The following is a 24834-nucleotide window of genomic DNA, read 5'->3' on the forward strand; positions in this document are numbered from 1 at the left end:
AAAAAAATGAGAAAATAAATAAATTTTCTTCAACTGGAAGTATTGAGCAGCATTAAAACTTAAGCATTAAATGAACATAAAGTATTACGTATATAAGGAGGTTTGTTTTTTCCACAATACCTTGCTCTTTACGCTAAAGTATTTTTAGTAATTTCAACTATTTATTCTAAGGCCTATGTGATTCAGGGGGCATTCTTAAAGATTTGGGACAAAATTCAAGCTTTAGTGTAAAGAACGAGGTATTGACGAGGGGGTGAACCCCCTCATATACGTAATAAAAATACACAGACATAGAAGTTCATTACGTAAGTTAATTCGTAAGGTACGTATGTTTATTACTAACAAAAACGTCGTAAAAAATAAAACAATCTAGTTGCATTTTTAAGCAACCAAAAATTGGAGGGCAGCTAGGCCTCCTCGCCCACCCTTTTTTTTTTATCAAAATCGTCCGATCAAAACTATGAGAAAGCCATTTAGCCAAAAAAAAAATGTAAGTTTTGTTTTAATTATTTATTTGTGGTGAGCCAAAATCAAAACATGCATTAATTACAAAACGTCCAGAAATTAAATAAAAAAACAAGTTTTTTTAACTGCAAGTAAGGAGCGATATTAAAACTTAAAACGAACAGAAATTATTCCGTATATAAAAGGGGTTGACCCCTCCTAAATGCCACGCTCTCTATGCTAAAGTTTTTTATTGTTTTAAAAAGTAGTGTTGTGAGAAAGAGTAAAAAAAGAAAGTTTTAATGTCGCTCCTTACTTGCAGTTAAAAAAAGCTTGTTTTTTTATTTAATATTAAGAAGGCATTGGGCAGTCAGCACTATTCATGTTAATTTTTGCTTGTTTTTAGTTTGACTTGGCTATTTATTGTAATTTTTGTTCGTTTTGAGTTCTGTCTATTTATTGACAGTGATTTGTGGTAGTTTTACGCTTGGAAGATCATTTGACTTTATTTCTGCTTATTTATTGTTTAATGGAGCACTTTACCTTTCTTTGAAAAATTGTTTTGTAAAAAAAGTTTTGAAATTTATTCATGTTCGTTTTTTTATTGACATGGTAATGTTCATGAAAAGAAAATTATATCTTTACAGTTTTTCTATAAGAATCCGTAGTTTGGCTTGCTATTTGTATGCTGGAGAAAGTTTTACACCAATGTGTAATCCTGACATAAATAGTAGGGTTTAATTTAATTACTACTCAAGTTGACCTGAAAAATAGACATAATATCATTCCGAAAATATTAATTCTATGCTCTTTGACATCTTGGATAAATTTACACTCTTTTGATTTATTTAAAAAGTGGTAAAAGTAGAAGTCCCGAAAATTTCAACTCAATACCCCTAATCGTTCTCGATATATTACTGAGGTGCCTTATTGGCAACCATACATAGAGTGGCTTTTCTTGAAAATTTCACCTTCATACCCTTATGCATAGTTGTAATAGGAGTCTTAGTAGCAGTATTTGTAATAATAGTAGCAGTATTAAAAGTAATAGCGGTAGTATTAGTGGCAGCAACAGTATTAACGTATTGCCTTTGCAAGTAGTTGTAATAAACGTAGAAGTTAAAGTAGTAATAGTAGTAAATGTAGCAGGGATAGAAGTATTACAGTAGCGTGCACTTAGTATCTTTCTGTCAGTTGATTTCCCCCTTTTAGCATTCTCTGAAATTTCTAACTTAATAACCAAGTCAATTCTTGGGATACGCTCTTTTGACAACATGCATGCAAATAGCGTCTTTCGATTTAGATCAAATTTTCCCAAATATTGTAAATAGAGTAGTGTGGTAGTAGTAGTGGTAGTTGAATTAGCAGTGGTAGCACTCCAATATTCCCTTTTTGATCATCTTCCTTGTCATTTCCTGAGAGTTCCGAATTAATATACCTAGCCATTCATGGGTTACACCCTTTTGACAACCCGTATCCACATTACATGTTTTGATTTAGTTCAACACTCCCCTCAACATTCTCTGAAAGGCTCACCTAAATTCCCTTCATCATTCTAGAAAATAAGCTTCAAACATGCGTACCTTACTCAATAACATATACTATATGTAAACAATGGATGAATTGCCTAACTTACAGCCCTTAACCTGAAGACTGTGGAGAGGTTGACATCTCCAAAGACATAATTACTGGACTTTTCAACAATGCTGAACAAAACAGTTTTCTTGAAATTTTGATAGGATGTATTTTGAGGAATTACAACCATTGCCCCTGGACTCTGGAGGGTCCACCTTGAAGACATTGTTATATACTCTTTGGACTATTTTGAACAAAATGGCTATCTCAAAATGTTGATTCGATGCGTTTGAGGAAAAGAGGGTGTCAGGAATGGGTGGGGGCTAGTTGTCCTCCATTACTTTTAACTTTTTAAATGGAACTAGAACATTAAATTTCCATTCAAATAAGCCTGCTCTAAAGTTCACACAACCCCCCTTCCAAAAAAGCTTATACGCCCCCGGAGCATAACTTAAAACCCTTGCCCCCAGACTCTGGGGGGTTGTTTCAACCCCAAAGCTGATTCAATCCCAAACTTCTGATTTTCAATCTAGTGAGCTCCTCTGAAGTTTATGCAACCAGTCTTTCTATAAAAACATTACCGGGCATAATTTATAATCCTTATCCTGGCGGTATGGGCGGGGGGTTATCATCTTTAAAGACATAATTACAAAACCTTTCAATTACGCAGAAGAAAATGGCTATCTCAAAATTTGTATTGGATGTATTTGGGAAAATGATGGGCGTAAGGGGAGGGGGTTGCCCTCCAATCACTTTAAACTACTAAAAGGGCACTGGATGTTGCAATTTCCAGTAGAATGAGCCCCTATCAAAGTTTCTACAACTCCTTCTATACGAAGTACCCTTGTCTCTGATCAATTTGACTCTTAAAAAGGCACTAGAACTTCTGATTAGCAGTCCTATCCAATGAGTCCCCTCTGAAGCTTATAGAACCATCCTTTCTATTAAACCATACATGCCCACAGGGCATAATTTACTACCCTCGCCCCAAGGGCTGTAGAGGGGCTGTCATCCTCAAAAGACATAATTTCCGAAACTTTCAATTACGCTGAGCGAAATGGCTCTCTTAAAATTTTGATTGGATGTGTTTGGGGAAATTATGGGCGTGAGGGGGGCTGTTTGCCCTCCATTCACTTTCGACTACTAATAGGGCACTAGCCTTCTCAATTTCCAATCGAACGAGCCCTTTTCAAAGTTTCTATGACAGGCCCTTCTATACAAAGAGCCCTGGTTTAAAAACGAACAAACAAACCAAAAAAATAGTAATACATTGTGCCTACATCGCTCCTTACTTAGGCAGCGCTATTATAGCACTGCCTATGGATATCATTGTGTTTAGCTGGACACATAAATACGCTTCTGTGATGAAAGTAACTTCACTTGTTCAGCAATGTGTTATTCTTTTGGTCCTTAAGTCGGAACTGGCAGTTAGTTCTTTTCTAACAGAGACATACCACAAGACAGGTCTCCTATCTTCTCCAATAAGATGCATCTCATCAAAAAAGATCAATCTTACTTTTTTTCTCTCTTGCTTCTCATAGCTATTTCCTCTTATAATCCTAAAAGAGACAAACCTCTAAAACCGGTCCTCTATCTTCTCCAAGCAGATGAATTTCGTCAATTATGATCAAAGCAACTTTCTTGACAAAATCTCTAGTTTGCCATGATCTCGAGACGCCATCCCACTTTTCAGGCGTTGTTACAATAACATCAGCTGAGGCAATCGCTCGAGCATCTGGAGTAACGTCTCCAGTCAATTCAACAACCTTTTTGGACAATTTTTTTTCAAGTCTTACTTTCCAATCTTCAATCCGCTCTCGAACCAACGCTTTGAGTGGAGCGATGTAAACAACCTGAAAGAATCCATCATCGTGTAATTGTTTTTGAATACACAACTAAGCTAGCAAAAACGATATATTTTGTTAATACAAAACAACTTACCATACCCTCAGGAAACGTAACAACATTACCTATGGACATCTCTTCTTCTTTAATAAACCAAACCCCCTTCTAACTGTCCCAGAATTCCGTTTATTTATGACTTCCAGGGACAATTTCTGTAAAGACTTACATTTTAATTTTAGATCAACTTTCAGACCAACACCCTGAGTGGAGTGATAAAACTAACTTCAAGGGAATATACAAGCATAAAGCATTTAGCTTTTGTTAAGTGTGCAGCTCAAATGAAAAAAAATTAAATAAAAATAATAAAAAAAGCCAAAACAGTTGGTGTCAGATTTTTTCTAGTCTTCGAGCTGCTCTTGGACCAGTGCCTTTAATGGCCGGATAACCAGAAAAACAATAGACCACGTAAAATTTGTAGCTATTTTAAACCTTGCCCTTCTAACTGACCGATATTATCGGTTTTTAAGACGCTGAACGAGAACTTTTGTTCACTTCCAATTTTCCAATCTTCGATCTGCTCTAGGATCAATGCCTTGAATGGCCAGATAAACTGAAAAACTATAGACCAAGTAACGTTTTGTATTCATTTTAACCCTTGCCCTTCTATCTGTCTGACATTACCGGTCTTTAAGACACTTAAGGAAATTTCTCATTCGTTTCTAATTTCCTAATCTTCGATCTCCTCTCGGACCAATGCCTTGAATAACCAGATAAACAGAAAAACTTTAAGATCTCTAAACTTTTATCTCTATTTTAACACACTACCCTGCTCTTTTAACTATCCTAAATTCCCACATCTCATAACCTTCATGGACAATTTTGTTCACTTATTATTTTCCCATCTTCGATCGGCTCTCGGACTAATTTCTTGAGCAAACAGATAAACAGAAAACTATAAAATCTCTGAAATTTTATCTCTATTTTAACATCCTACCCTGCTCTTTTAACTATCCTAAATTCCCACATCTCATAACTTACACGGAAAATTTTGTTCACTTATTATTTTTCCATCTTCAATATGCTCTCGGACTAATTTCTTGAGCAAACAGATAAACAGAAAACTATAAATCCTATAAAATATTATCTTTATTTTAACAGACTCTCAAAACCTTCGTGGACAATTTTGTTCGCTTATTATTTTCCCATCTTCAATTGGCTCTCGGACTGATTTCTTGACCAAACAGATAAACAGAAAACTATAAAACCTTTTAAGATTTAAGATTTGTAAGACTATTTTTTTTTTAGCAAACAGATAAACAGAAAACTACAAACCCTATAAACTTTTATTCTTATTTTAACGGACTCTCAAAACTTTCATGGACAATTTTTCTCCAATTTTTTTTTTTCAATCTTGGATCTGCGCCTGGATTAATGCCTTGAGCGAAGGGATGCTAACAATCTAAAAGGTGTTTATCGACTTACAAAATTGCATAAATCGGAAACATTAAACAAAACAACCCGAGCAACATCTTTAATATCTACAATATTTATATTTAATTTTTAAAGAAAAAAAAACTAAAGGTCTATTTTCTGTTTACTAAAAAAAATTTACACAGAAAAACACGATGATTAATCATAACTTGCCATTTGCATACTTACGAAAGACCGAATTGTTGCGATTTCCCCCATAAGTTTCGATACTTTTTAATATATATAGTTCATCATTTTTTATAGTCCATATATCAACTTGCTTTATTACCTTTTCACCGGCATCTTTCTACCAACCTTTGGTTTAATACCATCTTACCTCAAAAGACCGCACTTATTGATTTTATTATATCAATGAGATGAACATAAATTTTACATCTGATTTGACGAATATTCCCTTCCATAAACCCTAATACAACAGGTATGCACAAAGAAATTATTTTAGGGAGGGTAGATGAGTACGAAAAGAAAATTAGAATCGGCGAATCATTAAGATCTGTTATATCGATCCTTGGATAAATTGATCTGATTGACCGAGAAAAAAACTAGTTTTGTGAGCAGATCTCCTGAGCTTGTACAGATAAGTTTTTGTGAAAAACGTAGGCTAGTGTGTTTTGTATCAAATTTTGTCCGTTTTCTTTTTTGTAAGCTCGTGCGTCATAACGATAAAGGCCAATTCAATGATTTAATAAACTCAACTTTTGCAATAACCAGGAGAATAATCCATCACCTTACATCATTTAAAAGAATTTGTGATTTCTTTTGGTTATGACTGGCATTTATGGGCATAACAACCTACTTACTTTAGAGCCAGGATATTCATTGAATACCCTGAAAATAGCTATTTCGGCTACAATAGTTTTACCAGAGCCAGTTGGTGCGCCTAGGAGAACATTGCCATCTGTGTGGTACAGAGTATGGAACAGCTGTGTTTGAATAGGATTGAAGTGCGTGAACGGGTACAGCATTTCATAGATGGGATTGTCCAAGGCTTGAACAGGTAACGGCTTCAAGTCGAGCAAATCTAAAATTAAAGAATGGAATGGATTCGAAGTTAAACTAAAAATTCAGAATCAAAGCGTTGAAAAACCTTGAAAAGTTAAAGCAGATTCTCTTTCTCTCCAAACCTTATAAAAGTTAAACAATCTACTAAATATGAACAAAATAATAAAATTATAAACAAAATGATTGTCTACATTTTCGGTAACTAAGCTGTTAAGTTCTTATTCCTGGGACGATAAACGATGTTTTAATTTTTTACCTTTTATAAACAGTAAGAAATTAGTACCTTTATGTTTGAGCTGTATCATATTGAAATATTCCTTATATTTGACACTCACTGCAAAAAATTTTTGAAGGGAGGGATCTACATGAGAGCCCGAAAAGTTTATACACGAGCAAAAACGCCATTTAGGAGAAGACAAATTGCCATTGTATTCAAAAGCTTAAAATTCACACCAGGAGGAAAAAAAGACGAATCTATGCAAATGGTGCAATATATCCTGCATAAGCAAATGTGCCTCAGCAAATGTCAAAGAAAAGTTACCCTTTTTGTTTATTGTGGAGTCACTACATGGGCAAAATCTCCTACTAAAAACAGACAAGTATTCATCTATGTGGGCATCAGTTAATTCCAGCTAATACCCATTTAAACATAGTCTAATAGGAAAAGAAGAAAGTTATATTCAGTTCCAAACTGACAAGCAGAAAAACCTTGACTAGTTGAAGAAAAACCTTATTTTCTTTTAAAACGAATGCCTGTCTTTTACAAATGGTCTTAAGCTTCCGTGTCCATAAGTACTAAAACCTGTTTCAACTTTTTAGATTTGAGTTAACTTATGGTGGGGGAGAAATATAAACTTTTTATTACTTCTATACAGAGGGGCGGCTGACTTTCGGAAATCACGAATTACAGGTAGCACGTGCCGAGCATGTCAAAAGTGTGTCAAGCGTGGCAGAAACTGTGCCATGCTTCATAAACTATTCCTTTAGCTTCCTATTTCATTTTCTCTCAAAACTAACAGAATCTGTCACAGCTAAGTTGTAGTACAGCAAACAGAGCCTTTTATCCTTAAGTCCAAAATCACAGGTAGCATGAACATATGAATATTTATCAAAAGCAAGAAATGTTTTCTAAGGGGGAATAAATACGGTTTTCCTAAAATTCTGGCCCACTAATAGAAAAAACTTACCACCCCGACCCCCTCCCTTCACCAAAAATAGTGAATGAGACGGCGTCCATTATATGCAAATCTTCGACAAGAAAAAAAACATAAAAAAACAAAAAACAATTCTCTTTCCCTTGGTATGCTCAAAGCTGTAGATTCGAGAACATAAACCGTCCTTAAATTCAAAAGAATTCCATGATTTCTGAAGACTTTTTATTTTATATAAACGACAGACATTCAGCAAACAAAATACCTAGATATCAAACGTAGCGATCCTTAGGCATACTTGGAGAACAACTTATGTGTATTTCACTTAAGCCAGGACAAGCCTCTGAACTCTAAGAAAATGAGAAAATATGACTTCCCAACACTTAAACATGAATTCCCAACATTTTGTGGTAATTTCCACAAAATCACTGGGTAACTCTTTCAGAAATGACTACAATATTTGAACAAAGATCGGAATTAGTTCCACTGGCTACGTCAAGAATACTGTAACCAGTAAAAGCATCAAGCGCACCCAGAAAAGACAAGCTGTTGTTATAGTTAGTATCAGCAGCTGGTCGACAAAGATGACAACAAATCGTAGGTTTTGAATTTTTAATCGCATTAATCAGGTCATTTGTACAGACTTAAAAGAATTTCAGTCGAGGGCCGATCCTTGCGGAACTTCAAATTCTGATTCAGAAGGTTTACTAAAGAGCAGATCAGATAAATAAGAAAGAAACTAAGAATAAGCAGTCTAATACCAATACCAATATGGAATAATTTCCAACGAAGAATTTTGTGTCTTCATGAGTCAAAAGCTTTTCGTACAGACATCGAGAAAAAAAGCAGCAGGTGTCAGAACACAGTCACTAGCTGAATGTAAATAATTCAAGACAGTTGCACATGCATGCTCAGTTGAGTGTCTTGTCCTAAAACCGAACAGAGAGCCATGAAAAAAATCTTTAGAATCAAGAAAATCCAAGATCGAGAAAACATAGCTTTTTCAAAACACTGATAAAAGATATATGGGACAAGACTGTGTTTTCAAAAGAAAGACTGGCAAGTCTCACTCAGGTAGAAACGATACCAGAAAGAACGAACTTGACAAGCATAGTAGGAATACGGACAGGGTCACAAAATGAAGAATGCTTTCGCTGTCAACTAAAACACGTGAAGGGACAGAAGGAGGAAGAGAATATGTCCAGATAACACGAATTGACTACTTGCTATGCTTTCCTATTGTCTTTGACACACTCAGAGAGTTTTCTATAATAAAATGAAGATTTGCACTTCCAGCAAAGCGAATAATAAACTCATCCATAAACTTTGAAAAGTTAAAGTTAAGAACCACGCGGAGAAGACTTAGAGGACGTGTCAGCCTTCAGAAGATTACTTTTCTTGCTCCAGCTTTTAAGGTTTCCAGGAGTCATCGAAGGATTTAACGGGGCTATTTCTTTTCGATTCTGATTTCGATTGGGGCACATCACATACATCCAAGATAAATTTTCAACGGATCATCAAACGAATTAAATAGAGAATCTAAGCCAGATTCAATTTCAAAGATACTCGACGAATGACCCACCAACCGTGAGCTAAGAAGAGCAAAGTCATTGTCACTTAAAGGAGAAGATCCAACGCTTTGGCTATTTCAAGGCAAGGAATCAGAAAACTTATACCTGGAAAAAGTAGGATAATGGTCTCAGGCAACACTCATCAATGTAGAATTTTACATCAAGGGCAGCTATTAAAGAATATTACCAAGAAAAGAAGTAGTAGTGTCAGTTACGCTAGTTGGAATGCACTGTTTCAAAAGGGAGCATAGTTTGTAAGAAAATCAAAAGAGGGGGATGATCACCAGCCACGTCAATTAATACTTATGTCACCTATAATGACAAGCTCACAAGATCGGAAATGGATTGTTTCCAAAGCCTCATTTAAGACTCTGAATGACAGAGGGTACAGACTTACTAGGAGACGGCTTCTACGATCAATAGTAGAAACCATATATGAGCTATTTTTTACGCCTCAAATTTCCTACCCATATGATTTTTATTCCAGCTAGTAAAGTTACAAGAAGAAAAGTTACGTTTGCAATTGAACCATAGAAAAGTGAAATCACGATTTAAAGTTTTTTGTTAGACACTATTCTATTAAAGTAACTTAAATGACGATTCTAGTCAGAAAATACATAAAACTTTATCGTTTTACTTTTTAAGCTCGGAAGGTTATTTTTAAAACTAATGTTAGGAAAGCAAGTTCATACTGAATGTTTCAAAAAAGGGTAAATTTTTTGAATTTATTTTTTATTTTTTTTACTTCAATGCGAGCTAACCTAAAGAAGGTTAGATTCTTAAAATTTTACGAACAGCTCCATTAAAATAAAATCATTTAAACCGGCTTTTAATAGCTTAACAGGTTTAAAGATAAAGTGCAACCTTATTAAAGGTGGAGCGGCATTTTTAGTTCAACATTGGCTATATATGAGGTCATTCTTGCTCATCAAGCGACGAACAAAAACCTTGAGTATGGCAGGCATAGAACCGAATGAAAATAACGAGAGTAAGGACGCAAGCAGCTGAGAGAGCCAAGATTGCCTGATGCGTCCATACACAAAAAACGTACTAAAAATACCAGTCTCGTTACTTTTTATTAATTAAATAAAAAAACAAGTTTTTTGAAATGAAAGTAAGGAGCGACATTAAAACTTGAAACGAACAGAAATTACTCCGTATATGAAAGGGGCTTTTCCTCCTCGACATCCCGCTCTTTACGCTAAAGTTTTTTTTATTGTTTTATAAAGTAGAGTTGCGAGAAAGAATCAAACTTTAGCGCAAGGAGCGCACGAACTGTTTGATTTACAAAACGTTTAAAAAAAAGTTTTTAAAGAAAATTAAAGTTATATAGCAGAGATACAGTCAAATAATATTTAAGCTCAAAACGAATAAAAAGTGCTTGGAAATGAATAAGAAAAACAAACCAAAACTAAAATGAATAACTAAGCAAAAACAACGAAATATATTATTATGAATGATGTTTCAACACTTATTTAATCGATGATCAAGTCAAAATTTAAACGAGCAATAATCACCACAAATAAGAGCAGATTTGCCACCCCACAATCCCTCTAAAGGCTAAAGTGTCGTTCGGCTATAATAAAAACAAAATATATTTTAGCGAGCCTTTCAGGTGATTCATTCAATAACTCGCAAAAGCAAAATATTCCTTCAGTAAATGAAACAGATTTACCCAAAAATTGACCATGTATATTTTTAAAATATTTCATTTAGCATAAATTTTTACACTTTTGAATATGTAGCCTATACAGTTGACGGGCAAGAATTGCTTGAAAGGACCACAACTAAAGTTGAGCTAAAAATACCGTTATTTCTTGTGGATTTGTTTCGTTATCCCTCCTCCATATCATACTGTGGCATTTAGAGTGAATAAGTTTACCTTAAGATCCTTGTTAATAATTGATATTAAAATAAATAAATTAGAATAAATATAATTGATTATAACAACCCGAATAGCCTAATAAAATATCGCAATCTTCACACACAGACCTCATCGGTGAAAATTTTGTGGAATTAGTTCTACGCGTTCCATAGCTGCCAAAACCAAAAACATTTAATTTCGCACAAAGAATCATTGCCATAAGACATGCTCCGTTTGTTTATTTAGATCTAAATAATTTTTCACATATTTTCCAAATCTCTTACTTTTTTCTCTTAACTGTAAATGTAAAAGCTGCAAAATGTCAATGCTAGCTTAGCTATTTTTTGGATAAATTTCATTGGTACAAATTAATTTTTTACTATAGCCTATCTTAGATCATCCCAAGAAGATACCCACGTGGAAATGCCTTCATGTTTTTAATAGGTCAACAGAGTTTTTAAAATTGTAGCGAGTCAGCTTTTTGCAGGCGAAAAATTGGCTGCTTTTTGGCTGCCAAAACAGTTTCACACCATATAAAGAAATAAAAATATCCCTCCCTATTCGAAATTGCTAACAACATGTGGTACTCACCATGTGAATGCAAGGATTATAGTTTAAACTCAGTTGTGGCATCTTTAATTCCTTTGCGTATGGTTTTAATGATAATAATAAATTTTTGCAAGACGTGGGTTTGAGTTCAGGAGTCACCAAGACCCAAATCCTGTCCTTGGGGAGGGGTTAGTGGTGTTGCTCTGAAAGATCAGGAATCCCGAGTAAGGAAGTGATTAGGATTTTTATATATTTTGTAATCATGTATTTATAAAATAAGAATATAAGAACCGTAATACTTTTTATGCATCATTTAGATTCACAACCAAAGTATTACTTCTGACATTAGGTTTTCCCGTCTCCTGAAAGACCTATGAAAACCTGAAACCTGTTTCCTCGTTGTTTTCTATATATAAAATCTTTTTCGATCTAGGGCATCTAGGGCAAAACGAAAAGCACGTTGTCCCCAAAAGGAGGTGGAAGAAGTCTTAAGCAAGGATTTAGAGGAAATTGGAACTTCTTGGGAGGAATTAAAGATCTTTAAACAGATTGAGACCGATAATTAGCCTACATAGCTGCGTTGGCCACAAGCGGTTTAGTGCTGCATTGAGTTGTTAATAGTAGTAGAAGTGCACACGCAAAGACGGCAATATATTGGCCTAAAGAGCTTTAAATGGATCGAGACCGATAATTAGCCTACATAGCTGCGTTGGCCTCAAGCGGTTTAGTGCTGCATTGAGTTGTTAATAGTAGTGAAAGTGTATACGTAAAGACGGCAGTATATTGAGCTGAATTAAATACTAGCTCGAAAAGGAAAAAAAAAAGAGAGAGAAAAAAAAAACATAACAATTAGACTTAAAACTTACTTGTATGAGGTGGATGTCTTTCCGGCAAAATCAGGTGCTGAAACGACAATGGGAAGATGCACTCGGAGCCAAGCCATCTATCATTAATTGCTTTTATATAGTACTGAGATGGCAGAGGCTCAAAAATTGGAATTGTAAATACAACAGTTTGCGACTCCTGTGTAACCACTTGTTTCTTAGTTAAGATAAAATACTCGTGGTGGTACATATGATTTGTTTCCGGGTCTTCTACCCAAATCCAAAACGCTTCAGAAGTATTACCATGAATTCGATCATTCCACCTGAAATAAAAACAAATATAATTAATATTTTGAAAACATTTTAACATTGAGAAAGAGCTAGACCAACCAAAAACATGAGAATTTCGCAAAAAAATACCTCGAAACTATGAGAATGGCTATAAATTACAGGAACCTCATCAATGATTAAAAAACCGGATAGTCCAGCTTTGGATGAAGTCAAAATTCCGTCAGGTCAATGGCAGAAGGAACGAGCTACCAACCGAAGCGAGTGAAGCGCGGTGAAAAACAGGCGAATGCGAGGACCTTAGGTCTGTGCACTAGCAGCGCAGTATAGTGAGGCTAAATTTGCGAGAGTCAAAGGCCTGAGTCCGTTTACCTAGTTTAAATGGCTAGACATTTGAGCTCTTAACCATTGATTTTCTAGTAGTTATCGATTTTGAGGCCCTTTCAAAAGCTTGGGGTGATTTGCACAAAATTGACATTCGGAAGTACGCCATACGATTTTCAATAGCACTATAGCCATCACAAGGCATTTACTAAAAAATATAATTTAGAAGAGCCTTTGCTTAATTTTGCAAGGATTTAAATGCAAGGCTAAGGAATTGAAAAAAAAAACCGAGGAAAATAAAAGACGAAAGAAAGAAAGAAAAAAAAAGAGAGAGAGAGAGAGAGAGAGAGAGAGGGGGGGGAGAGAAAGAGAAAGAGACAGAGAGAGAGAGAGACAGAGAGAGAGAGAAAGATAGGATAAAGGATAAATATCCTCCAGAGCCATTGCTGGCGCATGGAGCGCCATATCGATGTTTCAGTTGCTGGATCTTTTTTACAGGGACAAGCAGTAAGCAGTAAGCAGTTTGCCACCAAACCTTGCTACCACAGTGCTACAACAGAAAAAAAACAAGAGCTAAGAGCTCATATGGCCCTTGAGACGAGGTGGGAAGAGCCAATAGCTCATATGGCATGAGCTCTAGCAAAATTCTAAGAATCGATAGACTGAATTAAAAGGAAAATCAGAGGCTTAATGCCGGTCAGGATTTAAAATAAGAGCTCTGAGATACGAGGTCCTTCTAAGTATGAAAATTCATTAAGATCCGATCACCCACTCGTAAGTTAAAAATACCTCATTTTTTTCTAATTTTTCCTCTCCCTTCAGCCCCCCAGATGGTCGAATTGGGGAAAACAATTTTATCTAGTCAATTTATGGAGGTCCCTGAAAAGCCCAACAATTTTCATCATGCTAGCACGACCAGAAGCACCAAACTCGCCAAAAAACTGGACCCCCAAAACTCTCCCACGGAGACCGGATCCACCGATCTCTCCACTCTAGGCGTTCTCCAAGATTTCCGGTTTCTCCCTCCAACTACCCACAATGTCACCAGATCTGGTCGGGATTTAAAATAAGAGCTCTGAGACATGAGTTCTTTCTAAATATCAATATTCATTCAGATCTGGTCACCCGTTCTTAAGTTAAAAATGCCTCAATGTTTCTAATTTTTTCGAAAAAACGCCCCCCCTAACTACCAAAAAAAGAGAGCAGATCCATTCTAATTATGGCAATCACGTATCTAGAACTTATGCTTATTCTGCCCATCAAGCTTCATCCCGGTCTCTCCACTCTAAGCGTTTTCCAAGATTTCCGGTTTCCAAGATTTGTTTCCCCCCTCCAACCCCCTATGTCCTCGGATCCGATTCGAATTGAAAATGGTGCATCTGAGACATAAGATTCTTCTATATATCAAGTTTCATTAAGATCCGATCACCCATTCGTAAGATACCTCGATTTTTACGTTTTGCAAGAATTTCGGTTTCCCCCTCCAACTTCCCCTAATGTCATCCGTGTAATGTCAGATCTGGTCACCCGTTCTTAAGATAAAAATACCTCAATGTTTCTAATTTTTTCGAATTAATACCCCCCCTAACTCCCAAAAAAAGAGAGCAGATCCATTCTAGTTATGGCAATCACGTATCTAGAACTTATGCTTATTCTGCCCATCAAGCTTCATCCCGGTCTCTCCACTCTAAGCGTTTTCCAAGATTTCCGGTTTCCAAGATTTTTTTTCCCCCCTCCAACCCCCTATGTACTCGGATCCGATACGAATTGAAGATGGAGCATATAAGACATAAGATCTTTCTTAATATCAAGTTTCATCAAGATCCGATCACCCATTCGTAAGATAAAAGATGCCTCAATTTTCACGTTTTCTAAGATTTCCGGTTTCCCCCTGCAACTCCCCCCAATGTCACCAAATCTGGTCAATATCTAAAATAAGAGCTCTGAAGCACAAGATCCATCTAAATGTCAAATTTCAGTAAGATCTGATCACCCATTCGCAAGTTAAAAATACCTAATTTTTCCGAATTACCCCCTCCCCCCCAAAGAGAGCGGATTGGGTCCGGTTATGTCAGTAGCGTATCTTGGGCTAGTGATTATTCTTCCCACCCAGTTTCATTCTGATCTCTCCACTCTAAGCCTTATCCAAGATTTTCGTTCCCCCTCCCCCAACTACCCCCAACGACATTAAATCCGGTCGGGATTTAAAATAAGAGATTTGGGTTACGAGGTCCTTCTAAATATAAAATTTCATTAAGATCCGGTTACCCCTTCGTAAGTTAAAAATACCTCATTTTTTTTTCAAAATTAACCCTCCCCCCAACTCCCCCAAAGAGAGCAGATCCGTTCCGTTTATGTCAATCACGTATCTAGGACTGGTGCTTATTTTTTCCACCAAGTTTCATCCCGATTCCTCTACTCTAAGCGTTTTCCAAGATTTTAGGTTTCCCCCTCCAACTCCCCCCAATGTCACCCGATCCGGTTGGAATTTAAAATAAGAGCTTCGAGACACGATATCCTTCTAAATAAGAAATTTCATTAAGATCCGATCACCCGTTCGTAAGTTAAAAATAGCTCATTTTTTCTAATTTTTCCGAATTAACCGTCCCCCCACTCCCCCCCCCCCCCCCAGATGGTCGAATCTGGGAAAAGACTATTTCTAATTTAATCTGGCTTAGTTCCTGGTGCGCCTGCCAAATTACATCGCCCTAACTTATCTGGAAGGGCCTAAACTAGCAAAATCAGGACCGACAGACAGACCGACAGAATTTGCGATCGCTGTATGTTACTTGGTAAATACCAACTGCCATAAAAATCCCAGACCGGAAATCAAACCCGGGTCTACAGGCTTGATCCCAGCTATACTATCCACTACACCAGATAAGATTTAGAGAGATGGATAGAGAGAGAAAGAAAAAGAAAGAAAGACAGAGAAAGATAGAAGAAAAGGAGACAGGGTGAGGGGATAGACTGTGGAACAGACAGTTCAAAAAAGCTTCTTGTTTATTAATTTTATTTTTAGTTCTTATTGTTACGCTTAAAAACAAAATTTTACTATCTCCATAATAACTTACTACTAAGTCTTATGTCAATAACATTTAAACAAATCGTTCAGGCAAATTGTGGATTTATTTCTCTCCCAAAGAAAAGAAAAATCCTATCAAAATCTCTTATTTACAATGGCAATCCCGAGGAACCACACATTTCATCTTTCTTTTTTTTGAAAAATTCTCAAATGCTAAATGCCATTAAGAAGCAAAAGTATTACCTAAAATCTGGTGACACAATCAGCATGACTCTAATAACCGTTCTTGTGATGGGTTGAATCGTGGCATCAAGTTCTACCTTTGGAAATTCGTGAGCGTAACGCTTCACAGTTGGAGCGTTTTTTTGGTCTCGAATAAGAATGCCGAGTTCTTTTGAGTCCATCTCTCTGACTCTATCAATCGTCAGCTTTTTGTCTTCTATTTTCTCAAGTAAGTCATGACCTAGAGTAGTGAATTGCCTTAAAGGATTTTCAAAATCCCACATTTGACGCTCAAACATCAGCGCTACTTTCAAAAGGCGAGCAGTCAGCAAAGGCCAGCCCTTTCGTAACACTATCTCAAATAGTGCACGAGCAATTCGAGGGCAATTCTGAAAGAAAAAAACAGCAAATAACATAAGAAAAGGCAATTAATCTCAGCTCGCAAATACAAGATTTCACTGCTTGATAGAAGTACTAACCGAGTGGTTAGCGCGCTGAATTTGCAAACCCATGTCTGTAAAGACGGGGTTCGAGTCCTGGTGTCGCTGCTTATTTGACTTAGAACGGGGATCAGCAGTATAACTCTATGAGATCAGCTAGGGTCGGCTCCAGGGATCTATCCAAGATTTTTTGGCGGGGGGTGGGGGCAAAATCATTTTTTTGGGGGGAGGAGGGTTACAAAGAAAACTTTAAAAAAGGCCTATAAAATTTGCTTATATTCTTTTTTCGTTACGTTTTTATGATTCGGACAAAAATTTCGGGAGATAGGGTCAAAACCCTCACCCCTGGATACGGCCGTGGTCGACCACTTCCAAATTGGTACCTGGAGAAATTTTTGGGTGAAAATACGGGAAGCGTCGAATGGCTTGCCCCCAACCACACATAGTAGTCCTGGCCAAAGGCAGAGAATCATGAGATCGGTACCCCCGCTATGTGGATCATTGTCTAAATGCGTATAGGTTTTGTTCTATACATGCAAAAATACTTGTGGCCCAAGAAAAAATATCCGGAGCCTGGAGTGACAGACGTATGATTACGGCAGCTTCGGGACATTGCACAACAAGTATAAAAACTAAAACGACCAGTTTAAAGAATAATTTATATGGAAAAGAAAAAAATATAAAGGAGAGCATAATTGATGGCAAACACAAACACGAAAAAAAGGATCGAAGAATCCTCATATTTTGACCCCGATTTCTTTTCAAAATAACTACAAATTAAAGATATGATCAAAGGAAAACACCTGAATAGACTCCCAACTTAGCAAATGATAACGTCATGAAATATTCACCTTAAAAATTAATTTAGCAACCCTATGGTAAGGCGTCTCTGAAGTTAGTAGCTTTGACAAAACTTCGTCATTTCCGTTATCTCTGTGGATTAATTTATAAAACCGACAATTGAACCACCTAAAAAATGTAAAAAAAAAGAATCGAAGAATCCTCATATTTTGACCCTTATTTTTTTTCAAAATAACTACAAATTAAAACTATGACTAAAGGCAAACACCTGAATAGACTCCCAACTTAACAAATGATAACGTCATGAAACATTCACCCTAAAAATTAATTTAGCAACCCTATGGTAAGGCGTCTCTGAACTTAGGAGCTTTGAAGAAACTTCGCTATTTTCGTTATCTCTGTGGATTAATTTATAAAAACTACAACTGAACCACCTAACACATGAAAAATACAGATAACAATGTTGCCTTCGTGATCGCTCGTGTTGTATAAAAACCATATATTTTTCCATTACTAATTCACAACCCTGATTTCCCTTTAATATATCGCTTTTAAAAAATATATCCAATACATTGCTTACATTTTATTGTCCATTAGGTTTTAATAAACCTAATTAAACCTGTTTTAATTTAATGAACTAAAAAAAAGTTTATTGTCCAAAAACAGAAAATGGTTCGTTTTCACACTTCTACTCCACTTACTGGATCAATTAAATTAAATTAATTAAATTAATTGGATTAATTAATTAATTATTACTTGATTAATAAAACTTGGGTTAATTAAATTAATAAACCTTGCTCCTCTGTATGCTGGTATGACCTCAATATCTCCCACAAGTAATTTTTAGTTCATGGGTGTTTGAGTCTAGCTTTGAACAGATCCCAGTGATTTAAGAACAAATGACTCATATTTCCACTTTCTCAAAAGAGAAACCAATACCTTCGTAATCCCTGAAATAAACCCTTAACCACGTTCACGTTCACATAATAAAAGGCGTCATCAACCATTTAGATCTCAAAGGGTATCTGCAAGAAATGCGATTATTGAAATTCAAAATCAACTGACATAGTTCTCCAACTAATTTAACTGCCGGTTCCTTTGTCTTGAGTGAATATTTTTTTTCTTTTATTTGTCAGTTGTTCGCTAGTATCCGTCGATGGGAGCAAATCGCGGATATTGGTGATTGATTCGATTTATGGTTGGTAGGTATTTGGTTTTAATTCTTTTAATTTTGGCTTTTATTGAACTTTATTCATCTTTTAATTTTGATTCTTTCATTAGTTTTGTTTTTTTCACAGTGACTTTCCACGTTTGCCTTTGGTTTTTTCTTTGTCTTTTTTGGCATTTTTTAAATACATATTTTTTGTTCGCTCTGAAGAGGAGATATGGCTGTCCGATCATTTTTTCTTCTTCATTAGTATATTACTGTTCTTCGTCATATACAGACCCGTTCAAAGGGGGAGGGGCAACCAGGTCAGCTGCCCTAGGCACCACAGCGGAGCGGGCGTACGGATAGAGAGTTGCCCCCTTTGATCAAATTTTTCACTTTGATTCTTTGCTTATATTTTAGTACTGAGGGGGGCGCTCTAATTCATCTTTCGTCAGGCACCACCAACCCTAGGAACAGCACTGATCATATGCAACGATAAGGAAAACCATCCGTTTTTGAAAGACTGCTCAGCTTCCATATGGGAGCTGAAGCTGTCATGGCTCTTATGGAGGCAGAGCCAGAAAAAAACACCCTGCCTTACTTACCTCTAGGAGAATCATTTAGTTTGACGTCACTTCCACACCCAAAAATCACGCTCAAAAACAAAAAATCACAGCAACAATAATTTTTGCACGCATAACACCGAAGGAACCAAAAAATATATGCCTCAATTCTGAAACCATTGTTAGCTCAAATGGAATATAATTACTTAGGTTCTTTTATGTAGGAACGTCCCTTGGAAGGTTCTCTAGAGAGAGAGGAAGATAATGCATCAAGAAAGATATTTTTAGTTGTCAGTCAGTGAATTTTTTCCTGGTAAGTTATACCTTGCAGGGGATGTTTTCCCTGGGGATTACGCTTAGAAAGTTTCTTTCTGAACGCGTTAAAAAAAAGGATAAAATTAATCTTGTTTTGGTGCATCAGTAACTTCTGGATATTTTTGGTTAAGATCGAGAAATACATAAGCACAAACCAACCTGCAAGATATACATCTGATCAGACACCAAAGAAAATGAGTCAATTCTGCCTTTGGACAAATACGTCTGCATGAGGATGTTCACTTTTCCGTGAACGTTTTCGCTGCCACCTTTCACTGGAACTTGACAATCGCAAGTGATGTGGTTGTCCAATTCATCCATTTCATCATCACGTACCTGTGGGACAAGAGATCACTAAATATGGTTTATTAAATATCCTTTAAGTGAAAATTGAAATGGTGCCTCATATAACAGCGGTTTTCAAACGCTTCTCTAAGCATTACGTTGAATACTTAGTGTTATCTGCAACACTTAAATGTTTTTTTCGTTAACACCTGACTTCTTCACATAAACTTCATTCCCACCAAATTGTTTAGTGAACAAAGTACGCTGCAGTACTCTTTTTTTTTTTGGGGGGGGGGGGGATAACAAAAAACAAATTAGATAATTTGACCAAAAGGTCCCCAGGAATCCTTATAACGTCCAGAAATCCATACCTCCAGGTATGCCCCTGTCGTGAGAGTTGACACTCTCTTCCGTAATGTGCAGTCAATAGCAACTACTGGGCATCCTCAATTAGAGTGACCGTTTTGTCAAGAGCCCTCTAGAGGATGAAACTCCACCTCTTTAACCTTCTTAGCCGCCCTTTACCTGTGAGAAAAAAGATCATTAAATATAGAGGAGTAAACCTCCTTTGCAAAAAATAAAATGGTGCCTCATGTGGTTATTGAATGCATTTCAAAGCGTTATGTTGACAACGTATAGTTTGCAATCTTTAAACGGTTGTATCATTAACGCTTCAATTTTGACATAACCTCGATCCACACTGAATGATTTCATGAGATAGACACGTACGCAGTATTTTTTCTTATACGGGGGGGGGGGAACAACAGTGAAAAAAATTGATAATTTGAGTAAGTTTCCAGAATTTGCGGAAAATTTTGGTTCCCTTCCTCCCAGGTACGTAGGCGCCGTGAGCGTTGAAATTCTCTTCCGTAACGTGTAGCCCATAGCGACTTCTGGGCATCGTCGATTAGAATGCCCGCCTTTTAAAGGAATCTCTAGAAGTTCAAGCGCCACTGGGACTTTGGACCTCCGCATGGACATCTCCAGTATATGAAGAAAGAATCTAAGTCAAACTACATGTGAACAAGATTTTAATCAGAGACATATGAAACATGTCGGTTCCTCTATAACAGAATTCCTTTTAACAGGGTATCTGTTCAGCACATTAAAGATCTTCGTCAACTTCAGGCACAAACAAGATATATTATATTAAACAAACTAACCATCTTAGATTCAGTTATTACAAAACTGTACATACACTTATATTGGAAGCCACAACAGAGATGCGAGTCATCCACCATAAAGCATAAAAATAAGAAAACCGCCAGTCCTTACAGTAAAAAGTTGGAGAAGACTAGAAGACAGTATCGGATCCACATTTCAGAAGGGAGTAGAGCTAATGTCTAGTTTTTTTTTTTTTTTCAGTTTGTCTTGCTTGACAGATCATTATAAATGCAACAAAAACGACATAAAATTTTACCGTTTCAAACCTGACGGAAGGGAGATGGGATGGGACACGCTTTTGGTACTCGATATATGACATAAATATAAAAAATTACAAAAAAACTGCACCCAAGGCCTAGGGAAAGGGCTCCCCGTGGATCCATCGCTGCTGGAAGAATTTTAAAAAGGTTGTGATTATGCTACAAATCCTCCTAAATTCCACAGAAGCTTGAGCAAGACACAAACTCCGGTATTGAGTTCAATTTAGTTAAAGCGGTCAGGTGCGGGATTGTAAATATTTGACTTTAATTTTTATTTTACTTTTTGTCAATACTAACAATATTTACGCTTATGCACCATTGCAAATTCTGTAAGCGAAATATTCCGATGATTTTTTTTTTCTTCTTTAGTTAATTCAGTAGAGGGTAAGCCGCATGGTCTTTACTTTACGCATCTTTTACACTTAAAGAGATAGAAAGTTTTAACTTGGATCTCTTTGGGCTCAGCCATCATACAGATTGAAAATCACTGAATGTTTCTTATCTGAACAAGACTTAGCAAAGTCATCACCGGAGGCAAATTTTTCGAACCATTCTGATTAATTGTTATCTTGAAATATTGATCTGATACAATGTAGGGCTGCCCAGGAGCATTGAAAGGCATCATATTACCTTTCGAAAAAAAAATGACATTAAAAAATTGCAATTGGCTCTCCTCATTTGAGGGTAAATTGACCCTTGCTCTGTCTAATGTTCTTCTATATTGGCACAACTTTGAACAATCGAAGGAAGGGGGAGAGGAGGAGCATATAGCTAATAAAGGCTTGGGAGGCTAATACCGTCCCTCCTTAGTTTTTTAAACATCTTTGACAGAGGAAAACTTCTATCAGTTTCGCTATTGTGACACGATTTTTTAATTCTCGTCCTTCTCTGTAAGGTCAACAGCAAAAGCTTTCCTAGGACGTTCTTAATTAACAAAATTCAATAGCAGTCCGCAATGTAATGGGTAATTACTTTGTGGGTGTTTTTCTTCTTTTTATATCGTCTAGTGACACTTTTCTCTGGTAATTAGAGGGTTCTAATACAGCGGAGGTACAACCCTGATGGTTACAAAATGATGGTCAACCTTGATGGTTAGAACAGTCTATTACTTTTACTTATCACCGTGGCATATTTAAATAACAAAATTACCTTTAGTTGTTCAAATTCCTGTGCATTTGACATCATTTGCAGGATTTCTGCTTCATTCATGACAGGTTTTATCATACCATTAAATACTTCGACGGTATCATACTTAACGTAGAAATCACTGGCAACACGTCCTAAATCAGTTGAGTTTAAAGTTTCTGTAACTTCGTCAAAACGTATCATTCGAGCGTGATCAAGCCTACGTGCAGCATGAAAAACCAGCTCACGACGGAAATTGCTGAGCATTGGGTCATCCTGAAAATAAATGACAAAGTAAACCGTAGGCGATTCAAAAATAATACAACTGTCAAGTTGCATCCGTTCAGTCCTGTGTTGGCTTAGTGGGTTTGACCTCAGCTTGGTAAAACGGGACCAGAGCCGTATCCAGGGGGTGAGGGTTGTTGTGAACCCCCCTTCCCCTCCCCAAAATGTTTGTCTGACTCATAAAAACGTCAAAAAAATAAATATTACAATTTTTGGTGTGATTTATTTTAAAAATTTCAATTGATTTCATAGTCTCATAATTTTTGTACGATTCACTTATATGAAAGATTTGTAACTTAATTATACTAAGAAACTAATTAAGGATTTATTATTGATTTGAGGATTTTATTATTTATTTTATTAAATATGGATTTTATTATTTTACTAATTAAGGATTGTCTTAAGTACCCTGCTGGCTCTGATACTTAAAGATAATATTTTTTTTTGTTTTTTATAACAAATTTCATAATGACAGACCGCTGAAACTCAGTACCTGTTCTGCAACTAATCAACTAGTAACCTATGCTGTCTCTCTAGAGTTGTGGCTGATACTTGGTCCCTCTGCAACTGTTGCAGAACTTGCAGACCTGTTGCAGAACAGGTCTGCAAGTACCTGTTCTGCAACTAATCAACTAGTAACCTATGCTGTCTCTCTAGAGTTGTGGCTGATACTTGGTCCCTCTGCAACTGTTGCAGAACTTGCAGACCTGTTGCAGAACAGGTCTGCAAGTACCTGTTCTGCAACTAATCAACTAGTAACCTATGCTGTCTCTCTAGAGTTGTGGCTGATACTTGGTCCCTCTGCAACTGTTGCAGAACTTGCAGACCTGTTGCAGAACAGGTCTGCAAGTACCTGTTCTGCAACTAATCAACTAGTAACCTATGCTGTCTCTCTAGAGTTGTGGCTGATATTTCTCTGCAACTGTTGCAGAACTTGCAGACCTGTTGCAGAACAGGTCTGCAAGTACCTGTTCTGCAACTAGTCAACTAGTAACCTATGCTGTCTCTCTAGAGTTGTGGCTGATAGAGTTGTGTCCCTCTACACAAATCATCAGACATATATTTAGCAGCACTGAATAATCTTATTTTTGTTACATTACATCAGAGACGTGCCTAGGAGTAACGGGGCTCAGCACCCAAGCCGCTCTATAACCCTAAATTTTCCTGTATTTCAGTACAGTTGGTTTTCAAATTATTGAATAAAACTAGATTTGTTTTTATCAACCCCTCCCCCACCCCTACAAAATTCTAAGTACGTTTTTGCGCAACACTGACATGGGTTATTATGGCTGCCTGTTAATGAATGTCATAATTAGATTGGAGTTTACTTTGGGTAAGATGACGTCTTCGTACATCTTTCTGTATTTACACACACTTCAAATAAACAGGTAAATATACAAGAAGCAACGTTGAAATTTGTTAGATAATTTTGAAACCATGTGCAAGACAAGGACAATGTACACATATATATATATATGTGTGTGTGTGTGTGTGTGTATATATATATATGCATTTACAACTAAAAAATCAAAGCTTCTTTAAAATAATAGGACATATTCTTACCGCAGCATCTTCGTATTTGATACCATAACCAAGAGGATTCTTTCTCATGCGGACAAATAAATAGGTATAGCTCAGCCATTCTACAGCTTCTGATACATTCGAAACTGTTCCAAGTGAAATTTCAGCATTCAAATTATCGGTCATGTTCACAATAAAGTTTGATTCAATTGGGTATTGGTGCGTAATCAGCGAAAGGTAATGCGATAGTTTTTCATGACTGGTGAGGATCATCCCATGGCCACTTGTGTCATACTGAGGTCGTCCAGCACGACCAAAGATTTGGAGAACATCCAAAATGCCAAGGTCAACAAAACTTCCTTTCTTGCTGTCATAAATTTCAGTTCCCTAAGTAAAAAAATATGTAAATTTTACCAAATCGAGTGCAAAATTAATCATTGGTAAACAGCAGTCCAACCTCATGGCAAAAAGCAATAATCAAAATGAAAAACAAACTGACTAATAATAAAGAAAAACGACCTTTTTGAATTCATTTTTTTGTCCCCCCCCCCCTACAAGGATGGCCCTGATGGCAGTCCCCTTCTGCCACCTCCCCCACATACACTAGTAAGACCCTATAGTCATATACCTAACAATTAGCATAGATTAATTTTTGTATATATAAGACATTGTATCAAACACATCAAATGAACTTTAAAATATTAATAAAGGAGTCCTAATTAAAGGGTCATATATTTTATATTTCCGCAT

At 36.4% G+C, this 24834-nt stretch overlaps 1 protein-coding gene across 1 annotated transcript in view; it reads right to left on the bottom strand.

Annotated features, from left to right (window-relative positions):
- The window catches only part of LOC136036140 (activating signal cointegrator 1 complex subunit 3-like), a gene marked incomplete in the record, with an annotated part of 134567 nt that overhangs the window by 44415 nt on the left and 65318 nt on the right, over positions 1–24834 (bottom strand). The window contains 7 exon segments of the mRNA XM_065718176.1: positions 3594–3872; positions 6156–6376; positions 12359–12639; positions 16197–16564; positions 19604–19780; positions 22303–22554; positions 24127–24471. Of these exon segments, the coding sequence (XP_065574248.1) occupies positions 3594–3872; positions 6156–6376; positions 12359–12639; positions 16197–16564; positions 19604–19780; positions 22303–22554; positions 24127–24471 (1923 nt within the window).

The sequence above is a fragment of the Artemia franciscana genome, chromosome 2 (assembly GCF_032884065.1).
Source record: "Artemia franciscana chromosome 2, ASM3288406v1, whole genome shotgun sequence".
In the NCBI taxonomy this organism is placed as follows: Eukaryota; Metazoa; Arthropoda; class Branchiopoda; order Anostraca; family Artemiidae; genus Artemia; species Artemia franciscana.